Source organism: Drosophila mojavensis, unplaced genomic scaffold (assembly GCF_018153725.1).
Source record: "Drosophila mojavensis isolate 15081-1352.22 unplaced genomic scaffold, ASM1815372v1 contig_277, whole genome shotgun sequence".
Taxonomy (NCBI): Eukaryota; Metazoa; Arthropoda; class Insecta; order Diptera; family Drosophilidae; genus Drosophila; species Drosophila mojavensis.
The window spans coordinates 2344615-2364111 of NW_025318822.1; the positions used below are offsets into that span (position 1 = coordinate 2344615).

General features: G+C 38.2%; 2 protein-coding genes across 2 annotated transcripts; one reads left to right on the plus strand and one right to left on the minus strand.

Moving 5' to 3' along the window:
* Nucleotides 1-110: 110 nt before the first annotated feature.
* LOC6574131 (organic cation transporter protein) lies at nt 111-6584 on the plus strand. The gene is made up of 3 exons (XM_002000153.4): nt 111-423; nt 4444-5075; nt 5381-6584. Exons 1-3 carry the CDS (start codon nt 381-383, stop codon nt 6371-6373), a joined length of 1668 nt encoding a protein of 555 aa, XP_002000189.1. The 5' UTR covers nt 111-380; the 3' UTR covers nt 6374-6584.
* A 638-nt stretch (nt 6585-7222) lies between these two features.
* LOC6574132 (protein sarah) lies at nt 7223-19473 on the minus strand. The gene is made up of 2 exons (XM_015167274.3): nt 19194-19473; nt 7223-8796 (listed from the first exon to the last, which is right to left on the minus strand). The coding sequence occupies exon 2, from the start codon at nt 8787-8789 to the stop codon at nt 7941-7943; it is 849 nt and encodes a 282-aa protein (XP_015022760.2). The 5' UTR covers nt 8790-8796; nt 19194-19473; the 3' UTR covers nt 7223-7940.
* Nucleotides 19474-19497: the final 24 nt, after the last annotated feature.

The following is a 19497-nucleotide window of genomic DNA, read 5'->3' on the forward strand; positions in this document are numbered from 1 at the left end:
TTATCTGTGTGAGTGCGAGTATTTGTTGGGTTTATATGATATGTTCATGTATATGTATGTGAGTGTTATTCAGTCACGACTCGAAACTCATTTCGCGTACTCAAAGCCCATTCAGTTCGCATTTAGCTTTTTGCCAGCACGGCGGCGCTTGCCAATCTCCAGCGCACGTTACAAACGGCTTGGGGTCTCAGTCCCGCTTCTCGTGGCTCTGATAATCCAAATACCAACTTATTTACATCAAGTGTATTGCGATCAAGTATAAGCCATCAGAAGATGCAAATTGTTAACACTTGATTTATTGAGTTGAATCAAGAGGGAAGGTATTTCTCACCTGGAACAATATTTATTGTTGAACAATTACGCTATTTATCTAAGTGAAAATGGCTGTGGATTACGTTTTAGAGGACTTAATGGGCAAACTGGGTGAGTAGATAGGTCAATCACTCCACCAACGTTACAAAGTGAGTGGCTGTCCTTATCACTGTCGCATATCAGCAATGCGTTCGCTTATCATGTGCCCGGCATGGCGACTGCGTTGTTTCCGTTTATCCAAGTCGAAAATGCATTAACTACATATTAGATTCAGTTATCCGGCTGTCACTTTTAATTATCAGATGCGAGATATTGTTATCTCTTTGATATATGTCCGCATTTTGCTCGTCCCTTTGATTTCGTATATGTATGCGCTTGTGTACATACATATACACATAATCTTGCATATTTTTTATTATCATCGTCGGCTAGTCAAGTTTAATACAATTTTAATTGCCCCTGTTTGCTAATTTAATAATCATCTCAAGGTAAAGAGTCGTGTATGACTGACTGACATTTAGTTACAATTTCCTATATGGAGAACGCAACTCAAGTCAAAATCGTCGATCATCAGCCATCGATTGTTTCCAGTCGGACATATATGAGGTTAACTTTTACAAATATATCTTTGGGAATGTACTCCGACCGCATCGTCACGCGGTTGCAGATGAGCTGCTTATTAAGTTTTAGAATGGGATTGCGGTTTATTCAGGTAATTCACACGTTTATAGCTAAATGCGAGCAGTTGGAAAACCTCTATAAATATTGCATTGTAAGCTAATTTTTATTTTTGTTTGTTTTTGTTGTTTTTTATAAATACGCGCGAACTACGCTCTAAATTTACTTTAAACTTACATAACCTTTAATTAACATTGTGTAAGCCCTAAAACCATAAATGGAAATGCTTATCAATGACGGAATTCAATCAGTTTTATTTTGTTATTGATGCATTTATTGGTTAATTGGATAGCAAGAGTTCGTAAACTGCATTTGGCAAACTCTTCAAATCGAAACATATGAATTTTGACGCGGCCCACGCCGGTCTGTAGAAAACAAGTTTTTGTCATTCGATGCCAACCAGTAAGAGACTAATGACCGCATTAGCCACTTTTTCGTCGCATCAAAGTATATGTTAACATCTTGTATTTACATACATATGTATATCGCAAGTACATATGACGGCAAAAGATTTGAAAGTCCGAAAACAGGTTATACAATTTATGTTCTTCTAATATTTATACCTTTCATTATTTACTTATTGTTTTATTTATTTTGTTTTGCTTTGCTCTACCTCTTAGTGAAGGTGAGATTTGAATTGTTTCAATATTCCGTGACGTTCTAGTTCTTTTAGCGCTGTCATCCAAAACATGACTCAAGCACAGTGAAATATATATTCAGCGATTATATTTACCAAATGTTTACTACCAAAAAAAAAAAAAAAAAAAAAAAAAACTATTATATATAAATAAATATACTTGTGCTGATAAGAGCTCTGTTGGACTCTGAGGAGCAAAGGTCACAATGTTCTGTATAGAATTTATTTATATTTAACCTATATGTTCATATATACATATTTTATGAAAGAGTGCTGTATCAGTTATATAGGTGTGTAAATTATATTTATATGAGTGTTAGTCGAACTATTCAAAATGAATAGTAAAGGGCTTTGTTATGATAATGCAGTGCAACCTGTGGCGATTTACATGTTCCTCATGTCCAAATAGAATCAGGGCGTAGTCTAGGTCAAGTTTACATACATCGGCTCCATATATATTGCATTTTTGTATATATAGAATATAGAATGTTCTTTTGTTTATATTTACATTTATTTTGAATCGCTTGCTCGATAATGTGGCTACTGACCTATAGCAAATATGTACAACAACACACAGATTGTACCAATTACTTGCTGTAACACACTCGCAATTATTAAACAAACTTTTAAATATGCATATGATTGAGGAAAAATCCATCAGCACACTAAAAACCATATATACAATCCATACAACCGCACATTGTAGTGGGGCCAACCACAGTTGATGCACTCGATTCGTTTGTGCAACATTTGGCATTGTTCATTTTGTGGCTCACAGTTGTGCAATGGCTTAGTTATAGTGTGTGTAATTAAAAGCAAACATAAGTTCTAAATCAATGTCAAAAAATTTCAAATGTTAACGAAGAGAACGGAGAACGCAATCAAAATGAAACTTATATTCAAAGGGGGATTTTAATTATTTGTTTGTTAGTTGCATGATTTGAGCGAGCACTAGAAATATAATTGATCTTTAAACGATACATAATAGAATATTATTACAAACTTTTATAGTAAAATATAATTTTTTCACACAGCATAGCTCGCATCAATTTAGAGTTGAGTAAAGTATTAATACGCCAATCACTTTATGATTGATGGGTGTTCGTATTTAATAAGCTTTTAATTCGTTTAATCTGTTGATTGTTTTTGTTTGTTTTTTCATTGAGAGTCAAAGAGCAAATTTATATTGCTCTTTTATCTATTCAATAATAACAATTTCCGTGCTGTACATACAATATGCTCCATTTATGATGACAGTATATTTCAAATACATGGTTTATGTCATGTTTGATTACCAAGATAAACAATTCGTGTTCGTTATTGTGCCTAAGGGCTGTGTTCCACTAAACTGGGCCAAATACCCCACAATGCGGCCATAAACTGATGAAGTACTCTATGGACTGATTTTCTGATTATCCGATATGATTTCGCATTCGTCCGTTTGATTTCATATTCATTTTCAATATCATTACGTATCGACCGGTCGGTCGGCTGTATTTCTGATTATGCAATTGAATTTAATTAAAGATCGCCGGAGTGTGGAATTGGTATTAATTAAAAACTACATTTTTGTGCCCGAGATCTGTGACATAATTTCACACTTATAGTGTGATCAGTTCAGCAGTTTTACAAATTCTTAGACAATGGTATCACGTCTGGGAATTGTCTGTAACTTTTCTGGCATTCGTTCGTTGTTTCTCTTTTTGTCCACTCAACTGGTTGAACACATCAATATTGATATTGCTAGAGTAGTTGGTACCGCAAATCAATTGTAATTGTCGATTGAACATTGGACCGATCAAGTGACAAATATCTAGGCTACGTCCAAAGAAATTTACAAAGTGCCTGACCTCGAGAAGCCAGATCACAGCACAGCACAGAACAGCACAATACAGTACAGTACATGCAAAAAATATATCAACGCCAATAGTTCTCATAAAACATAAAAGAGAAGAGTAAACAGAGAAAAGCAAAACCAACTGTTGGCAAACAGTTTTCCGCGCATTTGTATGCCATTCAATTGAAATCGAATTGAATAAATTCCACTTGATTTAATTGCAAAGTCTGCCGAGTGACGACAATTCTATCGGCGCCGATAAACGCGTTGAGTTACGCCCAACGAAAAATATCTGATAAACCAATTTGACAACAAACAGAACTCTGTTGTCATAGATGATTATATCATATCAAGCACGACATGTGAAAGTGGATAATCCAATCCTTTTAAAAGCATTAATCTGAAAAATATATATGACATGTCAATTACATATTCATTTGCAATTGTAATCCATGTTGGATCAGCGTTCAATAAAACAAATACTTACCAAATAGCCAAGTAGCATGCGCCTTCCTTGCTTATCTTAGCTCATTCATTTCGTATTTATTTGCAATATTGTTGATGTCTGTTTAATTAAATAAAGCAAACACAAGTGCTTTCTATTATGAGTATAACAGTCAGTAGCCAATATAAAAGTGTAGATATATAAAATATTCAATATTAAGATCCTCCAAATTTTATAAAAGAAGTTAGAAAGTATTGATTGTACTGATTCTTGGCTACTTTTTCCTAGTATCTTTGGTTTCATTATTATCATACGATAAGAAACGAATTCCATTGTGGCCAAATCAATACGTCGATAATCTAGTTTAAGTCCCGACAATTCGCTCAAATCTATTTATTTTTCTTCTGATAAATAAAATTCTGATAAGCCATTCGGAAGAATGGTATCGCATTATCAACTTCCGTCCTAGACAGCATTTAATATTTTATTTAATTAAGATTCGCATATTGACTGATTAAATTTTTGTTCTTTAAGGTGAATTCGGCAAATACCAATTCGCCCAATTTTTCCTGCAAGTGTTGTCCGCATTGACAGCGGGCATGCACATGCTGTCCCTGGTGACTGTTGCATCAGTGCCCGAGCATCGCTGCTTTATAGCCGGCGTGGATAACAGCAGCCTGTCCCAGCTGCCATGGAACTCCAGCGCCATCCTAGAAGCCATTCCATTAAAGCCTTCCGGCGAGCTGGACTCCTGCCATATGTACAATGCGAGCGCTGGGGATCAGAGCCAGATACCCTGTGAGAAGTATGTGTACGATACAACATACTATAAGACTTCCCGCACCATCGACTGGGACTTTGTTTGCGATCGTCGCTGGATGGGTGCCATCATTCAAACGGTCTTCATGTTGGGTACATTCACGGGCGCTGTTACGTTGGGTGGCCTGGCAGATAAGGTCGGCCGCAAGACCGTCTTTTGCTGGTCGGCACTGCTGCAGCTATTTGTCGGTGTAGGCGTGGCTTTCATTCCGGAATACTTTTCGGTCATGGTGGCGCGTTTTATCCTAGGTATAGTGGGCTCGGCAGGTGCCTATATATGCGGCTTTGTACTGACAATGGAGCTGGTGGGCGCCACCAAACGGACAGTATGCGGTATTACATTCCAGGTGAGCACAAAATTTTGATTATCACATTGTAATACAAAGGTTTTGTCATATGAATATTCTAGATCGATATTCTGAATCTAAAAACCAAACTCAATCAATTCACAGCTTTGAGAAAATATAGGTCAAGGCTTTTAACAAAAAAAAAATTAATACGTCTCGAAAACTTGTAATGAAATTAAAGCTTAAACCGTGAAATTTACCAACAACGCCAATTGAATAGATGCCGACTCTATAGAGAAAATATTGTTCAAATCAAATCATTTCTTTCATGCAGCGTTAATTGATGTCTTTCTTTCTTTTTGCAGGCTGTCTTTGCTGGTGGCATAATGCTCGTTGCCGGCTGGGGTGCCATTATTAAGGATCGTCAAATGCTGCAGGTGGTATATGGGTTGCACGGTTGCCTGTTTTTGGCCCATTGGTGGCTGATGGATGAGTCGCCGCGCTGGCTGTGGATGCAAGGACGCGCCGCCGAGGCAGTGGACATTGTGGCAAAGGGACTACGCATCAATGGCTCTGGCATACCCATAGATAAAGACTACTATGTGCAGAAGGCCAAGCAACAGGCTGCTGTTGAGGAGAAGTCGAGTGCTGGTCTCGGCGATCTCTTCCGCACGCCCAACTTGCGGATGAAGACCCTGAACGTGTGCCTCTGTTGGTTCGCTAACTCAATTGTCTACTATGGCCTGTCGCTGAGTGCTGGCAAGCTTTACGGCAATCCCTATCTGATACTGTTCCTTATGGGTCTGGTGGAGTTCCCTAGCTATATAACCATTGTTTTTGTCCTGGATCGCCTGGGACGTCGCTCCATAACCTCCACTCTGATGCTAGGTGGCGGCCTCTGTTGCATTGTGGCCGCCTTCATAGCACAGGGAACCACATTGTCCACCAGTATTGTGATGTTGGGTAAGCTGCTCATCGCTGGATCCTTTGCTGTCATCTACAACTACTCGGCGGAGCTGTTTCCCACTGTGGTGCGTAACTCAGCCATGGGATTGGGCTCAATGTGTGCCCGTCTCTCTGGCGCACTGACACCCCTGATTACTCTGCTTGGTGATTCATTTGATCCCAAGATTCCGGCTGTGCTGTTCGGTGTGGTTGCCTTAGTGTCCGGCTTCTGGGTTATGTTCCTGCCGGAAACAATGAACAAGCCCATGCCAGAGTCCATTGAGGATGGCGAGAACTTTGGCAAGGGTGACACCTGGTTCAGCCAATGTGCTGGCCGGAAGCCACGCCAGGATAGTATTTATCCCGACGATCCTGAGCAAATGGTGCCGCTCAAGACCATCGAAAGTAAATAAGATATGCCAAAGTTTTGTTTTGTTAAGCTTAAGACACATCTATACCGACACATGCCCACATACACACTATCAGCTGCTTTTGCGGTGTTACTTTAGTTAGGTTTCATCATGTTAATAAATTACATAAAGTACATCTTTTTGGAGCTATGGACCAGAGACATGCAATCAAATGATGCTCTGAAGTCGCCGTATCTCACTGTTATTTCAAATATGTGCTTTAAGCTGTTTTCATTTTACATTTGAAGAGAAACGTAGCACTAAAGAAGCTTGTAGGATTGTCACATGGAAGATATATTCCATGAGAACTATAGTTCTGAGAAATGGAGGTGATCCAAAATATCAGGTTAGCAAATTCATTAACCACTATGACAATCAGATCAAGCTTAAAAGTATGCTGCTAGTATTGTTGCATGTTTATCTATTTATATTTCGGGCCGATATTTATTTGTTATGTTACATTTACTAATAATTAGAATTATATCTGAGAGTGATGAAATCATTTGGTTATCGTCGTCTTCAGAAGTTCGGGGCAATGGTCCGTTAATAACTAATAATTTGATTAAAACAGTAACAGGTGGTCTTTAAGTCAAATTCTATTTTGGTTTCTGTTACAAATCAGATGTAATTGAGCTGAATTTATATTCAGTAACAGCCTTGTTGAAAATGCACAATAAGTATGTGAGAGCCTGGGATGGGATTCACAAATCGCTGCAAAACTGGCAAACATATGGCGACCGCATTGCAAACAATTCACATTTTCTCACGTCAATTAAAGGACTTTGTATTGTTTTTTGTTTAAAATGGTTTTTGATTTTGGTTTTTAGGTACAATGAGAACATTCATTTTGAATTTGAATATAATTTCATTTTTCATTTACTTGTTATTGAATTGTAGCTAATGTGTATACATATATACGTATTTCAATATCAGATATAGATATCCGAATTCTCTCTGGCTTACAATTAGATTAACATTTACATATAAACTATATATATATATATATATATAAGTGAACATATACATAGTTTTATATCCGAATTTCCGTTTGCGATTTCTTCGTCATCTTGAGTGCAAAAGTTCGTTTTTTGCAGCTACTTGCAAACATATTTTGTTATATTTCTTTTTTAGCATGAAGGTACATTTAGATATTGTGGATAGCCACATCGATACAAATTGAAACAGACACCAAGAGAGAGACAACGCGATTTCGTATGCAAACAACAAACACATCTAGAATCAATTGGAGTTAACAGCTCCACTTGGCGTACATTAAGATAAGCTAATGTTTGTAAATGCTCGACGGCAACGCTCGCAGCAAATCATAAGGAGACGGGAAACCGAAACTTCAAAACGCTCCAAACGTGAGAGTACAAGTACTTAATATAAAACATAGCTACGTGTAAATTAATCACAATCGAATTTTGTTTTTAAGAAATTATTTACAAAAAATTCTCTCAACCGCCAGGCTGCCCACACTGCTGCCCATTCACAATGGCCAAATGTTCAGTCATCTGGCTTGCCATAGCTCTCATTCCAAACATTTCGTATTAAGCTCGTAGTTTGGCGCTTATGCGCGCTCCGGACATTTGGTTTGTACAATTGGTGCTTTGGGCTGGAGTGCTGTGCCTACGCTCCCGGTCTCGGGCAGCACAGCGGTGTGCACAATAATTGCTGGCTGATCCTCGCTCTGTGGGTGCAGCTCGTGGGATTCGCCGGGCGTCAAGCTGGCCAATGCAGCGAGCAGATCGTGGTTTACCAACGGCTCACCTTCCTCGCGCGGCTCCCAGCCGGCTGGTGGTGAGGCGGGCGGAGAGATAAGGAACTGTTTGACCGGCGCCGGTGGCTGTAGATTTTTGTTGTTAACAGGTGTCACCGGCTGAGCAAAGTAGCAGGTGATCACCGTCTTTTTGTTAAACTCGTATTGGTGCAGTTTAATGCGCGCGTTGGCCGCTGCAACGGCATTGTCATAGTTCACCCGCAGCCGGCGAAAGCTGCGCAGCCACTGGAAAGTAGCCGACTCGCTGAAAGTACGGAACAGCTCCTCCATGTCGTGCTTAAGCTCGGGATTAGCAAACACCTCCGAATGTATGTTGGTCACTATGATCGAGGTGGGCAGATCGTCAAACGAATCGGGATCCACCTCCGGCTCCGTATCGGTGTCCACGTCAGCTTCGGGCGGCAGCGTCGGGTGCTGACTGGGCAGACCGTCGGCTGCGTTTATATAAATATCCTGATCCGGTGACAGTTTGTCTATGCTTCCGCCGCCGCTGCTGTTCTGCGTTGACTTTAATTTGCTGCTGTTATTATTATTATGGTTGCTGCGTGGTAGTGTCGTCGTTGGTGTGACATTGCCGGCATCCCCATCTGCGCTCGCCGCGCTGGCTGCGTTGTTATTCGACTTGGACGTGTCGGACATGGCTGGGCTGTAATAGAGAGCGAGAAATAAAATTAAGTCAGTGTGAGTATTTCAACTATCTACAAAGCTTGTACGCATACGAGTTGTAAAGTGTGGAGCAAGATGTTTCCACAAACTATTTCCAACTATGTGTGAGAAGAGAAAGGCATCTCCGTTGTTCAAGGTCAGAGGAAAGCGGAAGTCTGTATGTTAAGGCAAGTGGAAAAAATTTATAGCCCACTCCACACTCCGCTGCTCACTTCTGGATGAAGCTCTGCCTTTTGCTAGAACAATTATATATATTCTGCTTTCAAAGGAAAATAGACAAGTTAACCAAGAAACGAACCTGACTGTTTTTTTTTTTTAGCCAGATAGTCAAATTAAGGACAGCAATCATCCTTTCATCATTGCCTAACTAATTTTTGTGGTCTATCACCAACAGAGATCATTAGCACCTTTAATTTATAATTGCAAATTAATGTTAATTTATCTAATGATACTCTTTTTGGTTAAGCGTGGCCACACACAAAAAATGCTCTTAAAGAATGAAACAGATCCTTTAAACCAACGTGTTAATTGCCACATTTTCCTAATTGCTAACTACTAAAACTCATTGACGTAAAACCGTTGGAGCAAGTGCTCCAAAATATTTACGACCAAAAAACTACAGACGTGTCTACAGATATTTAGAATACAAGAAAACTAGTAAAAAGGAAAAAAATAAAAACTAAAAGAAGGGGAAATGTGGATTGGGGTGGTGAAGTAAACTTAAGTATCGCCACGTGAAGGCAATCAATAGCGACTGTGAGCTCGCTTTGGTGACGCACTGTTGATTCACAACTGCTCTTGATTTTATTGTTATATATACATATATATCCTATATATGCTATATACCCTAAATATAGGTTAAATGAGGGGCTGGGTGATTAATAGCATTGGCGAATTTTTGTGAATGAATGAAAATGAGCAGAGTCGGCGCGACAAGGCTACGGCATGGGGACAATGACGTCCTCGTTGTCGTCGCCTTTGACGTCGTCCCTGCCATAGGCGCTGCTGTTATTAGGTTTGTTGTTGTTCTTTACGGCAGCACCTGTGACTGGGTTCAATTTGCCGACACGAAGCCAAGAAACTTTTACCCACTTTTATTATGATGATTACTATTTTGGGCCAAGCATAGTTTTAGATTAGCGCTCAATTGTATGCTATAAAATGCGTACTTCCTTGCAGACTGAGCGCCCGTCTATTTATATAGCGTCTAGCAACAGTGAACAAATATCTAGGCTTGATTAAATATTTGGTTAATATTAGTTTACAACAGATGACTGCTATTTTATTGTTTTCTTCACAGCTAGGTAGTCAAAGTGTTTTTCTATATCACAAAAAAATTATTAAAAAGCACAATAAAATTCTCATATAGATTTTTACAAAACCATTAAAACCATTTTTCCCATTTTTAATGGGCTCAGGGTTTGAAAATGATACAATATCAATCAGGGCAAAATATAGTCTTACTTGAATTTAAAAAGATATGGGGTAACAACTTCTATTGCTTTACATTTTTATTTTATTTAATTGCAATTATGAAGGAAAATCTTCCCACTTTCAGACACACTTCAAACAATCTAAAATTTAAAGGTTAAAATAAAATATCGAATCGCAAACCAGCATCTACTATGGCTCATCGTCTAACTTTAGTTACATAAATTCTGTATAACTCGCTCGTTTGTGCGTCATCAATCAATCAGTCGGGAGACACAAAACGAAAAGAAAAGAATTATACCTGCATTCGCTGATAATTGGACTTCAATCACTGTTTTTTTTTTTAATAAATAATTTCAACTTTTATTTCTACTGAGCCAAATAGAGTATAGGAGTCGCGTACTTTTTTAAGGCTCGCTCCCATTAACATATCTAAGCTGCCATTAACTCATTCCCTGCAATTGCAAATGGATAATTTAATTGAAAATGTGCTGGCGATTGGCACTTTTGTGGTTTGTTTTTCATTAAATTTAAATGCAATTACGAACATGGGCAATGTGCTATCTAGCTATTGACAGGGCTATTATGGCAAATTGACACATTCCCGTGGTTGAGGGCGAAGGCAACTGTCAAGCGCAGACTTTAAAGTGCGCGACTCGGGGCTCTAGGACGCTCAGCGGACTAATATCCATGTCACTGGACAAGATACGGTGACCGCCCGCAGTGAAAAGCTTTGGTTGTTGTTTTCGCGTTTTGTTTTGTTTTTTTTTTTTTGTTATTGTGGCCACGTTTCGTTGGCTTAGCGTGGCGCACAGATGCAAAGTACGAGCGCGATAGGAAGTACAATAAAAACAATGGCCAAATTCAAACAGTAGCCCCAAATGACGACAGCGACGCAGTAGACCTGAACGTGTCCACAAGAACGAGGACAACGTCGATGGCACTGGCGACTACGACGAGTTGATCTATTTCTGGATGATTGATTTGCTTAAAAAACATATACAAACACACATTGAAACATATACACACACATACACCCATAAAGTTCTTGCTCGTGCGGAAGTTAAGCTCTCTCTGTGTTCGCATGACGTATGCATTATTATGCTGAGTTTCGTTCAGTGAGCCTTTTACTGAATGGGTCTGCTGGAAATACGTTTCAATTGTAGTCTGAAGGTGAGCGTACTGCTAGGTAAATGGAAACCAAAAAATGCAAGTAACTGAGGGAGGTGATGGGCGGACTCTCTAGTAAACGAGCGGCTTGCATGCAAATTGTGTGGCTGCCTGGAGGACGTCATCATTTGTTTGCATGCCAAAATAATAGCAAAGTTCTCTTAGGAAAGGCGCCATAGCTATAAAAAGCAAATGTGGGAAGCCTGGCTTAAAATATATAAACGAATAAAGACAAAACAACGTCCAGCGCGGCTCAGCCTGATGATGAATTGGCCGACGCTCGTTATCCTGCGACCTTCACTCATTCATAATTGCTGTCATTATTATATCAAGTTGGTCCCTAGCAAATTATAAGAAGCCTCCGCCTAGTTTGCATAGTGGGCGTCAACCTGGCAGAGCTTGGTATGCTAAAATGTTGGCACACAAGTACGGAGAATTTTTGTAAAAAAAAAAAAAAAAAAAATATTCTGATTGCCATAAATAGATCAAACGTGGTAGTGCAGACAATGCAACAGCCGGTGAGAGTTGAAGGAGCTCGGTCAAGCTTGACCTTTGAATTTTACCAAAGCTAAACACATTCATTTCAATGTTTGAAGCATAACTTTATTGCTATTTTTGGCTTCTGCTTATAAGTTCTTGTAACTATGGCAAATTCATAGAGCTTTAAATAAGACTTAGAACTAATTTAATTGGATTCCACTTGAAAATACAATCAAGTCCTGATGAGAGCGTGCCTGCTAATAGTTAATCAGAGAGAGTGCAATTGCAACTGAAAGTTCACAGTAGTCTGTCATTTCCGTCGCCCTTCGCCTGACCTTCAGGAGAAAAACAGAACATGTTTCATTGCCAATGCGTGGGATAATCTAATTTGATTTCAACCAATCAATTCGAAACTGAACCTGCACACGGTATTCATATGTGGCACGTATGCTCGTATGCTTGCAACGCACATTTATTCAATATTTGATTCATGTGTGGGCTTGTTTTTGCAATTGAAACATGCCCAGTTCAATATTTAATTAAAAGTTTCTGAAAGTTGATTATGCCGCATTCAATGCGTCTGACCCATGTTCCGATTTCCATCTGTCCAACCCAATGCAAAGAATTTATGAATTACGCAGTATTTAGTTTTACTTATTTTATTTAATTTAGACTCACAATTTTTGCAGTTTTTGCTTTAAAACAAAATGCGATTTGCTTCTTCTGTACTGTAGTGTATGAAGACAGCAAATTATTTTTATTAACAACATTCTCTTTCTGCGTTTGCATGAATAATGTAAAGCCTTAAGCATTTCAAGCAACAGCAAAAGCAAAAGGAAGCAACACCCACAGCTCGAGCTATTTATGTACCTAGTATGCGAAACGCCCACCTAAAAGTCTGCAATGCTTTTTATAACACTCTATATATAATTTAATTGAGCATCATATGACGCGTGCAGCTTGCCAGGCTGCCACCCAGCTGGTTGCAAGTGTCAGCGGCAGCCGGTTCGTTAATTGTTTATAAAGGTGAACCGAACATTGTGTCATAATGCACCAATACATGTAACAACACAATACATGTAAGTGGATATGTGCCTGCACATAGTCATGCGTGTGTACACACTGCGTATGCACAATTTTCTTTATGTACTACGGAGCTGAAATAGGGTGGAAGGCTTCCGCTTGTGGATTGCCGTGTGGGCATGTCGCATGCTACAAATGCCACGGATTTCTTATCAATGGAATGCTTTCACTGCATTCAAAAATTCCGCTGAATTAGCAAGCACAGTTTTAACCCAATCCTGTTGTCAATTCATTGAAGTATATTATTGTTGTTGTTTTTTTTTTACACTTTTTCGCATTTGGTTGACTAATTAAAGGTAATCCCTTAATCCATTTGACAGTTGCCTACCGCATCGTCATTTATCGCGGGTTCGGCCCCACGCTGCCCACTCACTACGAAGCGCACACACATAATTCACCAAGTATATATATGTATATATATTTATATATTACACGTATGTAACGTTAAGAGTCATCCCTACGAAACTATATTTGTATCTATAATGCCCGCATGCGATTAAATCGAGCGCGTGTGGTTGGTTGGGTGGCTTTGGGTGTACTAGAATAGCCTCCGCAGCATGGATTGTTGCGGCATTGTGACCTTTAACATTGATGGCGTATTGCTGCTAGCCTGTCGCTGGCTGCTTCAAAGCTGCCTCAGAATGGCACAGCTTCAATTTCTGCTGGCTCAATGCTTTTGCCCGTCATGACAATGGCAGCTTTTGTAATTACCCGACACATTCAGGCACAAGCTGTTAATAAAATCGTTTACACGCCGATAAGCAGGCAATCCAACAAAATTGCTGCATTCCATGTATTCAAATAGATGAACAATATTCAAATTAATTACCTAATAATAGAAGCTCAGTATGTAATTACGATTCCACAATCATAAGATCAACTATTGTTAGGAATGAAATTTGATTGTAAAAAATATTTAGATAACCTTAGTTTCAGGCAAAAACATGATGTTTTAAAATTTTTTAGTTTTTGCATTGAAGTCTTTATAAATTTATAATTTGATATAAGGGAATTTATAATTTGATGTATGGGAATTTTATATAAATTTGATTAAATCGAATGGATTCATATAACTTGATTTGTTATATGATTAATTTATTTGCTGGCTAGAATATGTTAGCGCAAAGCTTTAATAGACACAACCTGTGGGGTTAAAGCGCCAAGCAACCTTTCAGTTGAGTATGTGACATTTGACAGTTATGAGAGCTTACTCTGGCGCTCTCAGCAGCAGTTTGGGTTTCAGATTGTTGGTAAAGAGCAGGCAACTACGTTATACACATTTTTAGCATCTGAGCGGTGGCATATAGGAGAATAATTAATTGAAAATTGCGGCATATCAAAAGCAGCAACTGCTGGCGACCATAAATGACGTATGGTTAAAGAATTCTTATAAACATATTTATTCAATTTGAGAGTAAGTCTTAAAAGAGCTCAAAAACATCAGTTCCACTATTTTCTTCAAGTATGAAAGGGAAGCTCTTTTTATAAAGCACCGCTCAAACCCAAACATATTTAAATCCATATTCAAAGTTGGCTTTGCGTTTTTTATATAAATTTTGTTAAAAGCCCAATGTGGATTTTCTTTGGGTAACAAGAGAAGTTTCAATTCTCGAATGTAAAGCGTAAGCCATATACGGTTACTCCGAAAGTCCTTTTAAGGTTGATTTCCGGAAATGAATAATTAAATCAAATAATTCTGAAGAAGCTTTAACAATTTATTAATAGCTTATAAATACGTCATTTCTTCATTCAACATCTTTAACATGAAAGCAGACGCTTGTTGTCGGACTCAACACTCCTGACATTGAGCGCTGGCTTCGGGGGAATATTTCGGGACCCACACAAATGACAGCCGTCCACCCACTACCCCATCTAACAACTAGATATGCTCACAACTTTTGATGGTTATCGAGCATAGCCTTGGGTTTCTGACACATTTTTGCAGACAGGCCCTTTTGTTGCTGGCTGTCAGTAACAACTGATGACATGCCAAAGCTGCCGCTAAAATAGTTTCATCAACTTATGCAAAATGTAGCCAATGCGACATGTGTTGCCAAATCCGAATAGGGAGTTAGCTTCTAAATGAATTATAAATATGGAGTAGAAGGAATTTAATATAAAATAATCCTCCACACAAACACGATAGCAATCGTGTAATTAATCATCAGCCCCTTTAGATAGGTATTAAATTTTAATACATATTGAATGAATTAATATATATCAAATGATAATGATGAAACGAAAAAGAAAATTATTTAATATATGAAAACGTAAATCATAGATGGTTAAGTTAAAATACAAAAACTGATACTTTAGGTAGAGTGTAGGCTCCTACTTAAGTCGCTATTTTCATAATTTGAGGTTCACATTGTCATACAGTCTTTTATAGGGAAATGTAGCTTAAAGCTAATTAAATTTTCAGACGATTGCTATAATTGATATAATAGAAACTTTTATGGTCGTCTTTCGTAAATTTGATTTAGCATAGATGTGAAAATTGCTATAAGTTCAATATATAAACTTAAATATCCTCTAATTTCTATTTGTATATCAATTTTGTATTTATAGGTGCCTATATACTTTTAAAAAGCATAATTTTAGCCATCTGCAAGGGTATTAGTGTAGGGGTTTATTTGGGGATAGCTTGTTAAGCACGTTCTGTTCTGCTAAATCGTAATTCATTGCCGTGGTGGTCGTCATTGCCCGGCGCTTATCATTGATAGCCCGGCGTTGACGCACCAAATGAACCCGGTTGCAGCTGATGTCGACAAGTTGTCCCCAGTTACCGACTAAACTGATAACAATTAACAGTTGTTATTATCGTTAATTGAGACGTACGCTCATAAAGAGGCATTGTGTTGCCAGTATTTATGCCCCAACTAGGTATGCTTCAACTCAAGTCAAGGCGTCGACAATGCCAATCAGCGCACTGATTCCATTGTGCTCAGCGAGCCATTCCACTCGCGCGCTCTGACGTCTGTTCAATTGCAACGCAGTCACCCAGTCTTAGTCTCGAAACTAACCGATTGACGAAAGAGCAGCCCCATGCTCAGTTCGTCAAGTGCCAAGAGCAGTGTATGGCGAGAGACTCGAGTTATGAATGAGTGACTGCCAGATGCTCTGTATGGGGCATTCAAAATGTTATTTAACTGGGATAAATGTATTTAACATATTTTTGTAGAAGTCACTTTAAATTTTCGTTATAGTTAGCCGCATAATAATAATGTAATATAATTTAATCAAATATACCTCTATCTCTAAAGGTTAATGTTTACAGGGTATGCCAAAATAGCGTAAGAGAAAAGTGAACGCAATTTAAAAATAGCCAAAGACGCGTTCAAATGGCCAACTGATATGAAAACAAGAACAATGAGTTGATTTATTTTAAAACTCTTCAAATTTTTTTGCGTCAGCATCAACGCAAACTATGCAAATAGTACGTAGGCTCTTTGTACATATATGTATATGTACGAATACATATGCAGACATAGAGACACGCCCATTGACCGCCTTTATCAAAATACCAAAGACTTTCGATTTCTGTTTCATTCGGATCGGATTGTGGCCAATTTAATGACAAAATGTATATACATAAGTAAGCGAGTGGAAAATTAAGTCTATAATAAATATAAATAGCATTTGAAAATAAAACTCTGAATCTGAATTTGTTGAGCTGACTAATTGACTAAATTGCAAATCAAACGCCTGTGTAAGCTGTTAATTTACTTAAAATAACCCTATTCTTTAAGTTTTAAAGCAGCGGAAAGGATGTCAATAGCTCATCCTCTGATTAATCGTCTGCGGTCAAATGCTATTGAACGGGTTTTTCATCCTACTTATCTTTAAGTCCTAAAAGTTGAAAATGTAATTATGACGTGATTAAAATATTTGTATAATTTTGATAGCAAATGAGTTCATAAATTAAGGAAGGCGTACTTGCATAGATTCTTGCCAAATACCAATAACTGAACTGTTTGGCCAGAGATTTCTTTTTATATTTTGCTAATTTTTATGATAGCCAAGACAAGTTGTTAAGGCGATGTCTGGGAGCCAAATTGGTGACAGTCAAAGGCTTCCAAACGGGCACTGTCCCGTGGCCAGACAAAGGTCGATATAGAAACCAAGGTCGAGCTTGGTAAGATGTGCTGCTACAGTGCGTGTGTGATATAGGTGTGTGTGTGTTTGTGTTTTCTTGGAGGCAATGTCTACGGCAACGCCCACAGCAATCGCGAAGGAGAGTAAGAGAGAGACACAGAAAGAGAGAAAGGCAACAAAATATATAAAAATATTTGCACAAGAGCCGATTTTTATTTGCATTTGTGAATTTATTGCTTTTGCCTTCTCTGCTTTCGCTCGGCTTCGACTCAGCAATTTTCATTTTCTGATTCTTGTGCTGCTAAGGGAATTTGTTACAGCGAGGACCGAAAGGCAATGGACGCTGTACGCGTTGCCCAAAGCAATTAAAATTTTCAAGCAACCAGTAGCAGTAGCACCGACAGCTAGAACAACAACTACAACTACAGCTGCATCACATCTCCAGACAAGGACGCCTTTGTGTTTAGAATTCACGAGGCAGGTGATAGGTGTTTGGGGTTACAGGCTGCCAGTCACGGTCATGGCTGAAGGAACCCCTTCCTCAACATAAAGATGCGATATGCAAGATGGACACGCCAGCTGATGGCCAACAGACATGGGCAGGAAATTCAATAAAGCAAACAAATTTACATATGTGCACAAACAACTAGCAAAAAATATAAAGTGCTTTGATCTAAACTACAAAATACCCTATTATGAATTATAATAATATTTTTATATGTAAAATACATTAAAAATATTTATACAATTTGTACTGTTTTATATAGTTTAATAGGGAGTTATGCTACAAAAATAAATATGAATACAAATCTTGATAGAATGGTATCTAATCATGAGATGGAATTCGCTCAATTGGGATTACAAAATATTATGTTGCTAGAATTCTAAGGCGCATCGCCATTGTGCGCCGCTGCAAATTAATGACTATAGAGCCATAATACCTCTCAATACTGTTATGTGTAGGGTATTAATGTATTCGCACCCACGCAAATAAGAGTGTCATGGAAAAGGCAGATTTGGAGTGTGAAATATCGAACTTCCCATACACTTTTTATAATAACAACAATTATACAGAAATATGTAAATAAAAGCGAATGGGCAATCTTAAATATACATTTTAAAAGTATTGTTATACGTATTGTAGTCAAAGAAGGTACCCGCTATAATATCGGATGTAAATATAATGTTTATTCCTGAATTATATATATAGATATATATTTAACAAAATATATTATCAGTCAATACGAGTAATCTCATAATGTACGGATGGCTAAATAAAATGAATAATAATATATTTGTAAATCAGTGTAGTTACTACTACTACTACGAGATTCCCTGCACTTGTTGAAGAATTGATATTTCAATAATTCTTCGTTTATTTTCTGCACATAGAAGAGTGCACATAGAAGATTACTCATACTCATACACACACATTTGCACGCACTATCCAAACCAGAACTCTTTAATATTTTAAACCCCTTTTTATTTTATGCAAATTTCAACGGAAAGGGGTGGACTTGGGACCGGCATCCAAAATATAACAAATATCAAAGATGTATAAGTCGGGCTAAATCGACCCATCCCATCGCCCTGATCATATATGCCTGTTACATACATTTTAACAAAACTATTATACCCATTTTAAATGGTTTCAGGGTATAAACGCGCAATTTATCAGAAGCGTCACAACAAATTTCCTCTGCCCTTCGAAATGTGCCAGTTTTAATGGGGGCGAGAATTTGTGGCAAGTGGCAAGTGGCATTAAGCGAAAATGTGGCGAAGGGGAAGGCTGCTCCGGTTTTAATTACGTTGCAGTGAAAATGCTACGCGTATGCTGTAATACGAATAAATTGAATTTGCAGCAGAGCGGCAATGGCCGACAGTTTCAATGTTTATAAACAAAACGTGAGCAAACAAAAGCGAAAGCAAAACATTTTTATACACACACATAGCCTTATACGTATACACATTTATGCACACTCATACATATCCGAATATAAAAAACTTGCATCTATAGACGCCGCCTTGGTATATGCATTACATAAGCAAATTGGAATTGCGATCCTCACGAATTGTGTTCGTCAGCATTAAAAATAAATAAATAATCCATTTACTTACCGTTTGAAAACTACTTCAGAACACTGACGCCGAAAACGCCGACAAATGTTGTGTATGTTGTTATCTATTCAGCGAAATTTGAGAACGATCCGAAACAGTCAATGGTATATTCTAAATGTTAATTCTGGCGGATATCGTGGCCGAGATTATTTAGTGTATAATGCAAAAGCAAAAAAGTTTTGCTTTCTGGCATCTGCTTAGCACAATTTGACTTTCCGACAGTCAGAACGCGACACAAACACTCCCCACAAGTTTCGCTTCAATAATATTTGTGTTAATTCCAGTGTAGCCAGAAAGTCCACTT

Excerpts from the sequence above, each read along its gene's own strand:
- LOC6574131 (XM_002000153.4), top strand. The coding sequence starts at position 381 with ATGGCTGTGGATTACGTTTTAGAGGACTTAATGGGCAAACTGG. Across the intron at positions 424-4,443 it reads GGACTTAATGGGCAAACTGG|GTGAATTCGGCAAATACCAA; the intron begins GTGAGTAGATAG and ends TTGTTCTTTAAG. Across the intron at positions 5,076-5,380 it reads TATGCGGTATTACATTCCAG|GCTGTCTTTGCTGGTGGCAT; the intron begins GTGAGCACAAAA and ends TTCTTTTTGCAG.
- LOC6574132 (XM_015167274.3), bottom strand. The coding sequence starts at position 8,789 with ATGTCCGACACGTCCAAGTCGAATAACAACGCAGCCAGCGCGGCGAGC.